A 16,884-nucleotide genomic window follows, 5' to 3' on the forward strand; every position below is an offset into this window, starting at 1 on the left:
CACACTGCCATGCTTGGTCCTCAGCTGGCTTCTTATACTGTTCCCTGTTGCCCTAGCAGCAGCAGCAGCATCCACTGTTATGTCACAGCGGGGAAGTGTTCACTAGCTTGTTGCCCCTAGCAGCAGCAGCTCCTATGCTGTTATGTCACCGCAGGAAAGGGTTTACCCACAACATGTGCGTTATCGCGTCACACTGAGTCCACGATTCCCGACACAACACCATAATAAGTGTTATGATGATGGTGGTGGAACTTACACAAACAAAATCTGCTGTGACACAGAACTAGAAAATTAAACAATCCCTACTATTTTATTTCTTCCACCCCATCACCACAGATGACACACAGTCAGTCTACTTGCCACCATGGTCCTGTTAACATATCACTGCAACTATCTACAATGTTGCTTCTCCTAACACCAAACTGATGTGGCAACGCTCCTTTGAAGAAATCCAATGCGCCATTCACTGCCCACAATGCACTACTAACAACTGTAGAGGGACTTAAGAAGAATTTGGGTTCCATACACAATACTTCTACAAGAGCAGAGAATAGAGAGAGACCAACTATGTGGCAACGGCAGTGGATATGTCCTTTCCTGTGTAGGATTTGAAGTTCTCGCAGCGGTGATTATGAAAAGTTCTACCTTCTGGGATATAATGCCATGTAGTCCAAGGAAAGTCAACTGACGTCTCAAAGGAATACATCACCTAAATCTTCAAGGTCAAAAAATAAGCCAAGCGAGAAACCAGCATGATGCACTCAGCATGCAGAGTTGGTTTCTTGCTTGGCTTATCCTTTGACCATGAAGATGGAGGCATCATGTTCCTACGAACCATCAGCTGACATTCTAAGGATTACATGGTGTAATAAGCCTCTTCTACAAGCCAATGCTTCCTGTCCCCGCCCGTTTGCAAACAGCAAAGATCTCTTAAGAATACTGCCTTCTGCGATGTGATGTTGTGTAGTGTAGTAACACTGCCTCCATCTTCAGTGTGGAAGAGTAGTCTCACTCTTCTACATGAAGATGGAGACAGCATATTTTCCTCAGAAATATCAGCGAACTAGTAAGAGACTATATGATTGGACATACCAGAAGACAGTATTCTTCAGAGTCACTGTCATGAGAACTTTAAGTCTAAGACAGCAAAGATCTCATATGAAGTACACATTTTCATATAAACTACAGTTGCAGCACTGTCATGTTTGAATACTATCTGTGTTATGTTTCTGCTCTTCGGCTTCTTTCAATTCCCTGCCCCTGCCTTACTTCAACTTCCTCTCGCACGTATTACAACAAATTTATCTGGCTCAGACTATAAAAATTGAAAGATGTTCAACAAAATATGACTTCAGTTGCAGTACCAATAATTTTCCCCAGGGATTTTATAAAGTTCCCATGAAAATAAATATTTCACTACATTACCTTGCTGTTTATTTCATCAGGTTTAAATCCCAATAAGCTAAGGAGTTCAGCACGTGAATTAGTCTCAAAGTTGGCACGAAGAAAGTTCCAAACAGCACGTTCATGAGGTGTTGTGCTGGATGCAATCTTAGCTTGGCAGAAGTCGGTATACTGACCATACTGCAAAACTGTTTCCAATTGGTTGGAACGTGCTATCAGTTCTGACTCTGTCACCACCTGACTCACATACACCGTGTGCAACATGCCAGTCTGGCCAGCCTGAACTCTCTCATTGCCAAATGACACCAGTTTTCCACCAAACTGAAAACAAAAACAAACAAAAAAGTAAGGAAATGTATGCACATTGTAACAATTCCAGCACATTAATTCTGTTACTGCATCCAGATTTTAAAAATCCCCTTTAATTATCTCAAAAACATTTAAATTGATGAAGTGTACTGGGCATAAAATATGTACATGTTTCATTTTTTTTTCCACAGCTTTTCATCAAAACATTTTTAAACTCTGATTAACAGTTAAGAACCTGATCTCAACATGTGAGCTGAAATAAATGATTCTTTCACATAAACTGACCATCGATGCTGTCTGATTTTAACCGAGAGCTGGAATGTGTAGACTGTTCTTAGTAAAATTCCCACATATTAAACTTTGGTATAATCTATTTGGCGGTTCACAAGTTGCTACATGCATGCAGGCAGGCAGACAAACAAAGTAAAGCTGTTGGGTGCATTTTCATTAGTCTACTGGTTACATGCCAAGAACATGTTAAGGAACATTCCTTCTACATGCGGTAGTTACCTAATATATTCTGATAAAAGTTAGAGAGGTAAAAATATCCTTAAGCTTAGGCGCACGCGAGGGCGCACACGCACGCACGCACACACAGCTGAATAGGAAAGATGAGGCATACATAAGGAATTTTGGTGCAGAAGCATACTGGAAAACATCTATTTGCAGGACAGAAAAAGAGAGGGCAGGTCAACATTAGCNCTACAGCTGTCTAGCCTAAGTAGTAACAATGAGAAAAATCTCTGCCTCTGCTTGGGATTGAAATTTAGTCTCCCAGTCTGTGGTCACCACTTTACTGACTCGTACATATCATCTCTGACACACACAGCACCACACAGCTGAATAGGAAAGATGAGGTATACATAAGGAATTTTGGTGCAGAAGCATACTGGAAAACATCTATTTGCAGGACAGAAAAAGAGAGGGCAGGTCAACATTAGCATGGCTCTTACAGACAGAGGCACTAAGGATTGAAGGTGGACGGAAACGGCTCAGAATTGCGTACAAAGGCTTAAGTATCAGGAGTGATGAATGCCTGGATTTTGCTACAACAGAGTTATATATGTATCTAGAAAACTTCCTTGACTTTGGTGTGGAACTTACGCCAAATGATGCACCCACAGGTCTCCGGAGCCACTTTGGTGGTTTACGAAGATCCACAGGGCTCTGTTGTTGCTGCTGCCGTTGTGGCGGAGCTTGTGCAAAAGCATCCATACCAGGAAATGAATCTGCAATCTGAAAGACAATATGTCTTATAACCAGGGCCCGGATTTTGATGACATGTCATCTTTTTTTCATTGTATCCTATGCGATGCTCTTAAATGTATAGCTCTCGGATATAAGATGCTGGTTACAGAAATGTAAATTTTATGGGTAATTTTTTGTCACTTTTCTTGACATTTTTTAGGTTTAAGGTCATTTTTTCATTTTTGGGGTAATTTTTTGGACTTTAAGGGTATTTCTTGTCATTTTTGGCCATTTTACGGAATTTTTCTTCAAATGTTTTCTGAAATGTGAATAACATGGAAGCGAAGTGTTCTTTCTTTTCTCCTTTAGGTCATTTTTCTGTTTTTTTTCGGTCATTTTTTTTAATATTTTCAGGTCATCAAAATCCGGGCAGTGCATATTACATTTTTGGGTCATATTTTAGTCATTTTTCTGGATTTCTTCGGTCATTCTTTAAATATTTTCAGGTCATCAAAATCCAGACCCTGCTTATTACACATACTTTCAGCAGTGATATCTGAGGAGCTGATTGCAGTGTCCATGAGGATTACTGTCTACTAAGATGTTACATATTCTAGTCTGGAAGACAGTTGCTAAAATTGTTGAGAAACCTGCTGTCTCTACCTTCAGGGTGACTATATGATGTCACATACCAAGAGACAGTAATCTTCAGAATTTTCAGTATCTCATATAAATTAAATTTCAACGAGACTGTGGTCTACCTGTTTGTGACACCATGTACATTTGTGGGTGGATACTAATGTTTCAGAGCAACACAGTGCTTCCACCTTGAGGGTTGAAATGTACAGGTTCAGGAACACACCTGGTTACACACATAAGTTATAGGGTCATGGGACCCACAGAGAGAGGGTAAAGACAGGAACCTTGTCCAAATCAATGTGAAGAAATGAACAAAAAGTACCCTTAGAATGGGCACAATGGTTTATCATCATAGGTGAAAAATGGAATAGTGAGAAAGAACAATCTTTCCAGGGATCCACTACCTTCAAAAAGAAAGTGGAAAACTCAAATTTTAATTTTGATATCACAGTTAACTGTAATGTTTTCCTTGTGCTTAACTAATTAAGCACTATGCCATGAAGGTCTATAGGGGAGTGGATGTATAGATCCACTTATTCTTGACTTCAGCACTAGATGGAGGTGAGTGGTCAGCTTCATGCACCACTTCCTTTACCCCTGGGGAAAAGCCCCTGGTACCCACAGGACAGGAGGCTGGGTGAGCCCCATAACAAGTCTGGATGCTGTGGAGAAGAAATAAAAAGCTCACCCCTACCAGGACTTTTAACACATTGCGGACCGGTGGTTTAAACATTTAAATCACCCTGAGGACCGGCGTTTTTAAACCTACTACCCTAACTTGTGAATTGCTCNGCACTGCCATCCATCTGGACTGTCACAATTCATCAAAGTTTTCTTAACTGACTTTTCCATTACTCCAGTCACATCTCTACAAGCTATTAACACAATTATGGCAGGAAGAGAAGTCAGCTTCTTCTGTGACTCTGTGCTAGCAAAACAGGACTTACCTTGTTGCTTGTCTGAACCTGCTGTTGGCCGCCAGTGAGTGAATACACGCTGACATGTCCATCGAAGCTGGAGCTGGCAATGAGAGCTGGGTTTCGTGGGCACCATGAAACATCAAAGTTCCACTGATTGGCTGTTGCAATGTCACACACCACTTCTCCACCAGGAACACTACTATTTGGGTTCCAGCATAGGATTCGATTGTCCTTGCCACAACTGACAAGCAGATCTGGATCTTGTGGGCACCATGCAATAGACAGGACTCCTCTGCGTAAGCAACAGCATTTCAATAGTTTGAAAACTACTCCTTACAATTATAATTTCTAAACTAATATACAAACCAGAGTGAGTTAAAGCCTGGAGTCAAGAGAAATGTATGAACAACATTCACAGAACTCAAACCAGTAAGCAGTGGGTAACAAAAGCTAGAAGAGGAAGTTAGGAGGTGCATGTATAACAAAATTTCCGAACTTCTATTCACTTCTGTTTAAAACTGTTAAGGCTCTCAGAAAAAAAAGTGTACAGACCATAATATTGGCATCTCATTTTTCTCTATACCATTTTGAAATATTATTCATCATAATAAAGGGCAGGGATAGCATAGTCGGTATAGCGACTGGTTACGGGCTGGATGACTGAGTTGTTGGAGTTCCGAGTCTAAGTAGGGTCAAGAATTTTCTCTTCTTCACATCATCCAGACCAGCTGTGGGGTTCAACCAACCTCCTACCCAATGGGTACCAGGGGCTCTTTCCCCAGAAGTAAAGCGGGCAGGGCGTGAAGCTGGCCACTCACCTCCAACTAGTGCAGAGATCAAGAAAATGTGGATCTATATATCCACTACCCCATATTCCTTCATGGCATAATGCTTAATTAGTTAAGCAAAGGAACAGCTTTATAAAAAGAGTCGGTACGTAATGTTCGAGATGTGTGAAGAAATATACAAAAATCTGTGTGTACATGTTCATTAATGTAGAACAATTAATGACCATAAATGGAACGTGCTGACAAATTTTAATGTAACTCCCTAGTACAACACCTCAAGAGGATCCACTTAGTGGTTCTCAAGTTGTTATATGCACACAAGCAGTCATGGCGAAGCTAGCACAAATTTTAAATGCAAACACGCCAAAGTAGAAACATTATGTATGTCAGGGGCATGTGGTAGCGTAGTTGGTTGAGGCACTATGCTACAAGCCAGAAGGTCGCAGGTTCAAGTCTCTAAGGGGTGGATTTTTTTTTAATTGACCTAATCCTTCCAGTCACACTATGGCCCTGGGGTCAACTCAGCCTCTNAAGTCCCTATGAGGTGGATTTTTTTTTTAATTGACCTAATCTTTCCAGTCACACTATGACCCTGGTGTTGACTCAGCCTCTAACAGAAATGAGTACCAGGAATCTTCCTGGAGGGGGAAAGAGAGGCCGGCGCCTAAGGCTGACAACCTCACCGTCAACTGTGAGCTGACTGTCTAGATAATTTGGGATCCTCAACATTTCACAACCCTATGGGCCTCCATGGCCTGTTGCAGGGATAGCTTCTTTTAGCTTTTTACGTACATCAGAATAGATTTATGCACTGGTATTCAATGTATTAATGCTCTGCAGGCACAATACATATGAATCTACAGACCATTACTAATATTCTAGAATATTCCCTGGCTGATATCGCAGTGTGTATGACTTGACACTTCTGACAATTGTAAGAACGAGTGACTAAGTTAACACTTAATTACCTCTGATGACTTTCTAGTACTTTGAGTGGTGATGTTGCAAATCGTAAATCCCAGAGCTGGATCACAGGAGTCTGATCTTCCTCTGATGCAAGGCAAAGTTGGGTTGCCACCTCTGGATGCCATGCCACTACCTTCCAACGAACCTATGCACAACAGCAATGCAACCTCATGCTGTCAGTAGTTCAGACCATAGCATCAAATTATAGGACAGCTAATGAACAATGAACTGGAAGGATGAGAGAAACATTTGTGGTGTAACTTGAGTTATTATCCTGTCATTTGACAGGAGGGGCTGAAAAGCCTGTTTCAGACCTCAGTACAGATAACTGCAGTCCTCCAGAATATANTAGCTAATAAACAATGAACTGGAAGGATGATGAGAGAAACATTTGTGGCATAACTTGAGTTATTATCCTGTCATTTGCCAGGAGGGGCTGAAAAACCTGTTTCAGACCTCAGTACAGATAACTGCAGTCCTCCAGAATATAAACCAGTTGTGCTAATCACCCAACCACAGTACAAGATTCCCTTTTCCTCAGACACCTAGAGATGCTACATACATTTACATAGCATATAAAGCGATATCATGTTTCAAAACTGTTCCAGCACAACCACAACCAATGAAGACTAAAAACCAAGAGGAGATTAGATTCTTGTTATTATTTACTTCAAAAACTTCTATCATGCTATTTTCCAGAACACCCACCATTAAGATACAGGGTGTGGGGACACCCCCCGCCCCAATAGCCTGTACAGGGGATATAAAAAGGTAAAAATGTGAAGCTATCCCTGTAACAGGTCGTGAAGGCCCACAGGGTTGTGAGACGTCAAGGCTCTGACATTTTGTCTAGACAGTCAACTTGCAATTGGTGGTAAGCTGTCAGCCTTACATGCCGGCCACCCTTTAGCCACAGGAGGATTCCTGGTACTAATTTCTGTTAGAGGCTGAGTGCACACAATGGCTATAATGCAGCTGGAAGGTTTAGATAAATAAAAAAAAATCCACCTCATCGGGACTCGAGCCCATGACCTTCTGGCTTGCAGCACAGTGCTTCAACCAACTGCACTACCACGAGCCCCTGTACAAAGGATATTAAAAAAAAAGTAAAGCTATGTCTGCACCAGGCTGTTAAGGCTCATAGGGTCGTGAGAAGTTGAGGGTCCCACATTATCTAGACAATTGGCTCAAAGATGGCGGTAAGGTCATCAGCCTTATGCGCCGGCCGTGCTTTACTCCCCAGGAAAATGATTTAATTCCTGGTACTCATTTCCGTTAGAGGCTAAGTAAACCCCAGGGCCTAGTGCGGCTGGAAGGATTAGGTCAACTGAAAAAAATCCAATGACCTCATCGGTACCTGAACCTGCGACCTTCCAGCATGTAGCACAGCCCCTCAACCAACTACGCTACCGCGTGCCCCATACAAACGATATAAAGTACGCATTTTGTTACAGGAGCTTTTCAGGAAAGTGATAACTTGGAGGATCAAAGAAAAGACCAGAGAATAATATTAAGATGGGCCTTGGGGAAGAATGTAACATATGGATGGGAAAGAAATGATTCAGAACCATGTCCAGTGTTGAGCTTTGGTATTACTAGCACTGAATCTTCAGGTTCCATTACCAGAGAGCTGATTATGGTATATAAACAAATTAGAAGATAATTAACTATACTGTTTTAATTGCGAAGAATCACTTCAATGTGTCTCCTCAAAAATTACTCTATATTTATTTAGCCTAGGAGCCAGGATAGCAACTGACTAAGAGCTGGATGACCAAGGGGCCAGATTTTGAGACCCAACAGGGTCAAGAATTCCCTCTTCTCCAAGTCATTCAGACCTACTCTGGGGTCCACAAAGCCTTCTATCCAGTGGGTACTTGGGGCTCTTTCCTCAGAGGTAAAGCGGCTGGGGCGTGAAGCTGACCAATCACCTCCAGGTAGCATCCAGCTCAAAAAAATGTAGATGTATACATCCACTCCCCCATATGCCTTCATGGCATAGTGCTTCATTAGTTAAGCACAGGGACAGCTTTACCTTCATGTATTTAGTCTGATATGAGCTTACTGAATAAAAAGACTGCTAGTGGTCATAATTATGGAAACAATATCACACTGTGTTTGTGAATTTCCTCCATCATTTGCCATTCCAAATAGAACACACTTCACTGGATCTGTGATCAAGCTCTTTCTAACAGACTCAACTAAGCATGCATCTCAACTTTTTACCTGATGATAGGACAAGATTAAGTTTATGAAATGTGCTCTGGACAAAGTCCAGAAATCTGGTAATACAAGTATCAGAATCCTTTTGAACTGACAATGAGAAATGTTTGATGCAGTACTTACACGTGATGTGCTGTCAGTAAGTTTGATAATAGGTTCATTCTTCCTCAAGTCCCAAACTACGCAGCGTGGGGCAAATGTTGATGCTAGTATGTGTTGGACTGAAATATATAAAATAAATTCAATACATTAATATAACAGAAACAAAATGTCACTATTTAGAATGTGATCTTCTCGATTATGATACCATGTTTGTAGCGTAGTGGTCTCCAATGCTTACCAGGAACCTGCTTCATTGATGTTTTGCCCTGAAGACATGGGCAGTATGTTCCTCCAAAGTGTTGGTAAACATCTACCAGACTATATATCACATCATATCATAACCCAAAAGAATACCATTTAAATCTTCAGGGTCATGAAAACCTCAAATTAGAAAACCATATACAGCATCTTTAATTCTGGCACAACCGAGATTGAAACTCACCCACAGATCACCTACTCCCCCCCCAAGTTTTCCAAGTTTTTCTCAAGTCTCTTCAACACATGATGTCATAATTCTTTATAACAAGCCAACACAACTTTGATCCACATTTTTTTGCAATTCATCATTATACTTACTGTTAAAACTTAAATGTTCTGTGGCAAACAGATATTCCGATTAAAAAAGACGAAAGATACATGAAACACCAAAAAATAAAGAACGATTTTTCTGTCATCCTGTACTTACTTTTAATTGCCATGTAGGGCAATTATTTCCCATAAGTGATATATAAATGTTAGCCATTAAAAGTTAAATACAGCTTCATTCTAAATTACTTTAAAGTTTTTGATGATGGTGGTACATGATGTATACAAACATATTTTTGGGCTTCATCCACCATCCTGCCATTTCTTTAATATGAAAACCACAAGGTTCCTACATACCCTGTCCAATAGCTTCTGGAAAAGCTAACATTTGCTCAGCTACTCAAGAAGTTCCCAGCATTTTATGGAATCCAAAGGTTCGTTACCATGTTCACAACAACTTACCACTGTTCCCTTTCCTGAACTAAATGAATCCAGCCCACACTCTCCAAACCTATTCCTTCATGATCCATATCAATATTATCCTTCTATCTATGCCTAGATCTTCCATGTGGTCTCTTTCTGTTCCACTTTTCTTACAAAAATTTTGCATGAATCTCCCTTCTCTCCTGTTTGTGCTACATCCCCTGTCCATCTCCATACCCTCTCCACCACAAGATGGAAATACAGGCCATTTCTAAAACAAGTTTTATGTAAAAAAGATCTAAAAGTTTGTGATGATGGCACATTAGTACAAATATTATATGTTTCTGGGCATTATCCATCGCCCTGTCTTCATTTAAAAACAACGTCCTGTTTATTTTTCAAAACATAACGTTTTGGAGACTGGACTCTCTCTGACTTAGGTAAAACCTACTCAGTTGGGCCAAATCAATAGAACTGTATGTGAACACAGAAAAACTAGAATAATTCACAAAATAAAGTAAAGCCTTGAACATCATTAATTTGGTGTCTGTAGTATAGTTAAGGGTTAATGAACTCAATGAAACATATTCATTAGGGAAACCTCACAGAAGAAATCTCATGGGAGACCTAAATATTGATGTGAGGTTGATAAACTGGATCTTGAGAGAAATAGGTTGGGCTGGATCACAAGAAGGACCAATGGTGATCCTTGAGATCAATAAACATGGGACATTTCTTAAGAAGCTGAATAAATGGTCTAAATTTCATAAAAAAAAAAAAGGAACAAAAAAAGGAACAAGACAAACCGTGACGTGAGCAAAGTTTACCAGGGGCTCTATATGCTATCAGTAAATAAAGTGAACTATGCCCTTAACTGGTCACTGACCTGCAAAAACTGAACAGAATCACTGAGTCCAAAGATTTGTGTCCATATGTGTTATTAAAATGGCATATGCACTAGACACCCCTCGTTGGTGTCTCCGCCTTATCGTGGTGAGGGGGTTTGAGTATGCTAAGGACCCTGAGAGCTATACCAGCTGCAGCGTAGTTACTGGCAGGGCCTCCCTTGCTGGACAGGTCAAAGGGTAGGCATCAGACGAAGAGAGACACCAANTGTTCATAGCATTTTTTGGGTTCAGAAACACAATGTTTTGGAGACTCATTCTATCTCTGTCAGCAAGTACAAACTGAAAACTACTCAAGTGGGTCCATTAGATGCAGGTACCTTCTAATCTGGAAATAGATATTAGCTTTATTCAACGCGCCCACCTGAGCAAGTTCCCACTCTCACCTGACCATGGAGACAGACCCTGATATGTATACGTCACCTCAGTAACGGATACTGTGGGATTTTTCTCTTGGAGCAAGCTGGCCATGCAATGCCATCTAATTCAGTGGTTCTTAAACTGGGGTGCAACAGATGATGAATATTTTTTTGAAAGTAAATCATCAAAAGTACAAATTAAGTATAGGCACATAAGAACAGCTACTTTGTTCACCAACCATATGTAATTATTAATATCATACTTTTTTAATGATTACTGTAATATATAAGCAAAAAACTTATTTAGGTTTATTTAAAGAACAGACCTATTTCAACAATTTTTTATTAATGGGTTCAAAACCATATTTTGAGAAACTAAGGGGTACATTCTGCAGTAAGGGTGGAATGCTACTTCCTCAACCACTACTCTTCCTCAGTGAATTGTCCTGGATACAACACAAGACAATTTAATAGAACTGTAATACAAGGTGTATTACAAGGTGTGTAATACAAGACACAAATGTGTCTGGCATTTCAAAGTGTTATATTTTTATAACCGCGCATGTGGACACACACAAGTGGCTGTGTCATAACTCAGGCAGTTAGTCACTGACTTCCCAATGCAGTGGCCCAGGTCTGAGCCTGGGTCAGGTCATGTGGGATTTGTGGTGCATGAAGTGGCACCAAGGGAGGTTTCCTCCAAGTACTTCGGCTTCCCCTGCCAATCTTCATTCCACCAACTGCTCCACAATCACCATTATCTATCACCTGGGACTGGTACAATAGGCCAGAAGAGGCCGCAGTACCACGTGAACTCAGTCTCACCCCACTAAGAATAATACATATATACATACATTCTACTGATCCAGAATTGGTCAAAAACGACAACAGGATGTGGAATAAGACCAAAAAAAACCCACAAAACATATATATACCATACTACACAACTGAAAGACACATAAATGAAAATGACACATATTTAGAATTTGCCTTATAAGGAACACGAACTGAGGGTGTTTGAGAACACAGTTCTGTGGAGATTATTTGGATCTATGAGGGGCAAAGTAACACAAGGTTCGCAAAATCTGTATAATGACAAGCTTCATAATTTGTACTCCTTGCCAAATATCGTTAGAAAGATCAAGCCAAGGAGCATGAGATGGGCAACGTATGTAGCATGCACCAGAACATATAAATAAATACAAAGTTTTGGTAGGGAAACCCGAAGGAAAAATACCACTAGGAAGGTTCAGACATAGATGGAACAGTATTATTAAAATGATCATAATGCCATTGTGTGTGGACTGGATTCATCCATCCCAAAATAGGGACCAGTGGTGGGCTCTTGTGAAGACAGTAATAAACCAAAAATGCTGTGAACTTCTTGAGAAGCTAGTTAGTAATATTCACATGTGCACCTTTCTTAATGTGGTATAGCCATAACATCTGGCATGTGGAGGAAATGACACAGACTATCTTATGAAATATTATTTAGTCATACTGGTGTAACCAGTATTTATTTTAAATTAAATTCTGCATTTTAAACTTTGGTTTCATTAACTTAATTATCTGACGCTTTTATATGAGAGTCACTCGGCAGGCTTGAAACCTATAAAGCAGCAATATTACATACCTTGCCTATTCCAGGACATCCACAATACATCATCTGCCGGCTGGGACTTCGCCCCGGGCAGCATCGGTGTATCTGTGTTGTTCAAGTCCCATATAAGAATTTCTGACTCTGAAGCTCCTGTTGCTAACAGATTCGCCTGCAATAAATACGTATTACACATTTACTCAAACGAAATAAAACTTTTCCTCTGTCAAAAGCTTACAGACAGAAATTTGTGATAAGGTGCTACATGTTCCCGCATGTCAGAAGATGCCTCTCACATCAGTGTGTATACTGAGAACAATGAAGGCAGTGTGTAAAGAGAATAGTGCTGAAATACTGACATTCCAAGTAGCTAAAAAAAATGGTTATATGAAAATTGCCTTTTAACCCACCGTTCAAACACCTGTACTCTGCCTCTGAGACCTTTTAAACTCTGCCCTCAAATTGTGGTAGTACTCTGTCTTGTCATCAAAAGATGGCAGTCTTATGTTCATCTGTACTCTCCCCTTGACCACAGGACATATAAAACTGTTACAACTTATTAACTAACGTGGCTGAGCCCTTCTTGAGAAGCTGCCAATTGTGCAGCTATTCAAGGATTTACCAACATTTTATGGAACCCAAAGGTTCATTACCATGTTAGTAATAGCGCTACACTACAGCCTCATTCAGGAAGCAAAAGATTAAAGTCCATCAACAGATGGCATGAAACCAGAAGAGAAGTATTGTGGTAAGAAGGGAGACTTTTTACTTAACAACCTACTAGAAATGATAGCATAAGAAGAAGAAGAAAGAGGAGGAGGCGGAGAATAAGAAGAAGAAGAAGAAATTATTCTGAATCACAATTTTTCACTGCAACAATTTGAAGACTTCTAAAATTTTTAAATTTACCTGATAAGGGTTGAAATCCAAAGCTCGGACAGGGCCGGTGTGTTTGTCTTGCTGGGCCAGCAGCCCTTCTTCACCAGCCAGCACCTTGGCTGCACTGTATATCTGCACATGACCCCCATCACATCCACCCACGATAATGCCATTCCCATGTTCTCCCCCAAACCCATAAGATCCCCATGCAATCTTGTGAAACCTGTACAAAAAAACATCACTTCTTTCATTCTGGTGAATGTGAATACATAACCATAAAACTTCTCCTGCAGTATTTCACTACACCATCAGACTGCACCAACAAGTGCAGTAAAGACATTCTGAAACATCAGTAGAGTGACAATTGAGATAACAGCACGGCTGTCAAAGTTCCAAAGAAGGAATACAGACAGCAGCATTTGAAATTGTGGGACATGAACTGGTGAATTTTGTAGCATCATATTACAACCTGAATGAAGTGTCTTCTGAACCAAGTCTCTTCATATTTTCAGAAGTACTCCACACAAATTTCTGGCCTTCTGAATTACCAAAGCCTCTCGCTGAATCAAATTTCAAGCTGCTTAACTGTACGCACACCGAAAAGACTTGGGATTACAAAAGTGAAGTATTGCTGTATCAAACAAGAACATCATAAGTGCACATGTCAACACATTCTGGAGATGAGCCAATATTTCTTCAAATATTTCATACTTTTCAACACAAAAAGGTAAAGTTTTCCTTGTGCTTAACTAATTACACAGCATGCCACGAAGGTGTATGGGGGAGTGAAGGAATAGCAATGCCATTCTTGACCTTGGCACTACATGGAGGTCTGGTCACTTTCATGATCAGACATTTTACCCCCATGGAAAAAGTTTCCAGTAACCACAGAACAGGAGACTCAGTGGAACGCAGGGCTCATCTGGACACTAAAGTGGAGAGAAACCTCTTGACCCTACTGGGAACTGAACCCTAGCACTGCAGCCCATAGCCTAACACCATCATATAATCGTCACTCATGAACATCTTACCATTTCATCTGATATTATTCACTTCTGCAACTGAAATGTCATTCAATGGGCTAAGGATGGCCCAATAATTTATCTCAATTAATCAGTCTTTCATCAAATAACTCTTGCAATGCAGGAATACACAGTGACTGTGTTCTGAACTTCTTCCTATTCATTCAGAAGAACAAAGTCTAAATAATAATAAAAGATTAGTTCCACATCACAAAAATGTGCATCTTTAAGAGTACTATCTTCTGGGATGTAGCCACACATATCCCACATGACAGTGAGGCCAGAGCTTATTTAAGATTTCATCACCTAGGCCAGCTTTTTTATGGAATCAAGTGACTACTATGATGCCCCCATAAACAAAGTTCTACATTTCATTCAAAGTGTAGGATTGATAAAAGGTTAACAAAAATTGGGAAGCACAGTACATCATTAAAGGTTTATGTGTAAGGGCCAGGTTATTATGGTCCGCCCCTTAAGCATTCATTCATTCATTCATTCATTCATTCTGGGATGTCTGGTACCGTAGTACGACAAGAGTTCACTGATGTTTCAGAACATACTGCCTCCATCTTCAGGATTAAAATGTGAGCCAAACAAACAGCCAGCAGGAAGAAGTAGCCTGTGCTTGCCAGCTCAGTCTTGCTCATTACTTCCCTGGCACCCTTCAATCTTGAAGATGAAAGCATGGCATCCTTCTGAAATGTCATGCTTTCTCCAAGCTACACAGTGTCATATCCAAGAAGACGGTACTAGAATCTCAGATACAACACACTGCAGCCACAATAAAAAGATTATTACGTTACAGCTACTTAGGGAAAGGATCATTGTTTAATCATGGAATTGTACTGAACACCTAAGAACAAAATGTAAAAAATGAACTATATACACGATTCTTTCATGCTGTGGTAGGCGGTATATACAGTTACCACTCTGCTCTGGAGGGTTAAATCATTCGGCTAATAGATGCTGCATGTATTACAGTGACGGCTCACATTGCTACAGCATGACATTAAACCCCATGGTAATTAGGTTAAAGAGTACACCACATTAACACACCTATAATCACTGGGTAGTGAAGTTCGCAATTCCATATCCAAACCCGGCTCTGTCAAGTTCAGCGAATAAATTTCAAGTGCTGCTGTTGTACTAAACGATGCATCCAACTGCTGCGCTGCCGTTCCTGCTGCTAGCAAAATTGGGTGCTGGGCAGCAGGAGACCAGGACACGTTTACAGTCCTTTCTATCTCCTTTACCTTCATTTTGCCGCTTACTGAATCTGTAAAACGAGGACACTACATTTATTCTGTTTCAATAGAAGCTGTTAAAAAAAAACTGGTACCTAAAGGACTAAAATGAACTCGTCATAATATCATTAAACATGTTTAGCAGTTACATTACCACACAACACATAAATCAGTCATTCAACATAAAATAATAATTTAACTTTTGTACTACATACTGCATAGAAAGCAGCACCAATTTATGATTTATGAAGGTTCTTGCCCTGTTACGTCTAAAGACAATCAAAATTCGAAACGCATAAAAATACACTGCATAATTAAATCAGCGTTACACGTTTACGCTCGCAAATTATTATTAAAGTGCAATAAAAGCTACTTACTTAATACACGTCTAAAAACACACACCAACTCATCAAAATTATTCTCAAATCCACTGCCTTCACGCAGTACTTCCAACGTGGCGATCGTGGCGATTGTGGTTCACTGTACTAGTGACATCTATTGTTGAGATACACAGTTACCAAATGAGAAACGAGGTGCAAAATGGATTTGTATAAGCAATTGATGATTTAATAAGGAGTCAGCTGTTTATGTGGAAGAGTATTGAAATAAAGAATACAGCTGTCTAAACTGCCTTTAAAATGGTATAATATATACATAACCAATGATATAAGGGATATGATGGTTGAGGAAACATTGAATTCGGTGAACAAACCTAAGGTGAGCGAAATGTTCCTTACCAAATGGCGCTTCGTGATGATTGTAGTATTGTCATATGCTGCTGTAAAATGTCAACATATTTTTTTTTTTCTTTTCAGAATAAAACAGCTCGTCCTAGACCTGTGTATCTCTGGACTGTTGTTGATGTTCAGAAATGGCTGAGACGCCATTGCAGTGACTATTATCCCCTATACTGGGAAAAGTTTCAGCAGGTAATATGCAAATATTTAAAGTATTCAGTAATGTGAATATTAAGTGTTATAGTCTTCTAGTTTATGACACCGTATAGTTTGAGCAACCAATATTTCTGTGGAATGTACTGCCTCCATCTTTACAATAGAAGTGTGGGAACTGCCCACATTCAAGCACAGTATACAGGGGCAAACTTGAGTTTGAAGAATTGAAGAATAATAATAACAATAGTGAACTCACTGAACTAGAATTGCAGAACTGTAGAAATCTAGAATTGTAACTGTAACTTCCAGAGTCAGAGTCAAAGTTACATTGCGACTGATGGTCAGTCAGTCAGTAAGTCTTGGTGTCGAGCTCATGACCACATATTAATTATTATCGTTTGACAGTTACGGTCTTGTTTCTGTGGGGCGCCTTCTCTGACGAGAGGACGGGTCTGTCTTTTGTATATGCTGCTGGCTCTTGCCAGCGCAGTTTTTCTC

The 16,884-nt window shown here is 40.1% G+C and overlaps 2 protein-coding genes across 5 annotated transcripts in view; one reads left to right on the forward strand and one right to left on the reverse strand.

Moving 5' to 3' along the window:
* LOC111863655 (protein transport protein Sec31A) overlaps positions 1-15,972 on the reverse strand; it is a 43,571-nt gene extending 27,599 nt beyond the window's left edge. For 3 of the 4 annotated variants that reach the window (XM_023850174.2, XM_023850183.2, XM_023850164.2), the window contains exons 1-9: positions 15,871-15,971; positions 15,306-15,525; positions 13,258-13,450; positions 12,385-12,520; positions 8,561-8,658; positions 6,217-6,359; positions 4,488-4,752; positions 2,818-2,949; positions 1,426-1,725 (exon numbers count right to left, since the gene is read on the reverse strand). In XM_023850174.2, the coding sequence (XP_023705942.1) occupies positions 1,426-1,725; positions 2,818-2,949; positions 4,488-4,752; positions 6,217-6,359; positions 8,561-8,658; positions 12,385-12,520; positions 13,258-13,450; positions 15,306-15,508 (1,470 nt within the window). In that variant the 5' untranslated portion in view covers positions 15,509-15,525; positions 15,871-15,971. Of the gene's footprint in view, positions 1-1,425; positions 1,726-2,817; positions 2,950-4,487; positions 4,753-6,216; positions 6,360-8,560; positions 8,659-12,384; positions 12,521-13,257; positions 13,451-15,305; positions 15,526-15,870 lie in introns of all 4 variants that reach the window. The other variant, XM_023850156.1, reaches the window with a different exon arrangement.
* A 56-nt stretch (positions 15,973-16,028) lies between these two features.
* The window catches only part of LOC111863673 (protein aveugle), a 2,701-nt gene continuing 1,845 nt past the window's right edge, over positions 16,029-16,884 (forward strand). The window contains exons 1-2 of the mRNA XM_023850196.1: positions 16,029-16,210; positions 16,309-16,422. Coding sequence (XP_023705964.1) covers positions 16,169-16,210; positions 16,309-16,422 — 156 coding nt within the window. The 5' untranslated portion in view covers positions 16,029-16,168. The remainder of the gene's footprint in view (positions 16,211-16,308; positions 16,423-16,884) is intronic.

Source organism: Cryptotermes secundus, unplaced genomic scaffold (assembly GCF_002891405.2).
Source record: "Cryptotermes secundus unplaced genomic scaffold, Csec_1.0 scaffold1705, whole genome shotgun sequence".
NCBI classification, from domain to species: Eukaryota; Metazoa; Arthropoda; class Insecta; order Blattodea; family Kalotermitidae; genus Cryptotermes; species Cryptotermes secundus.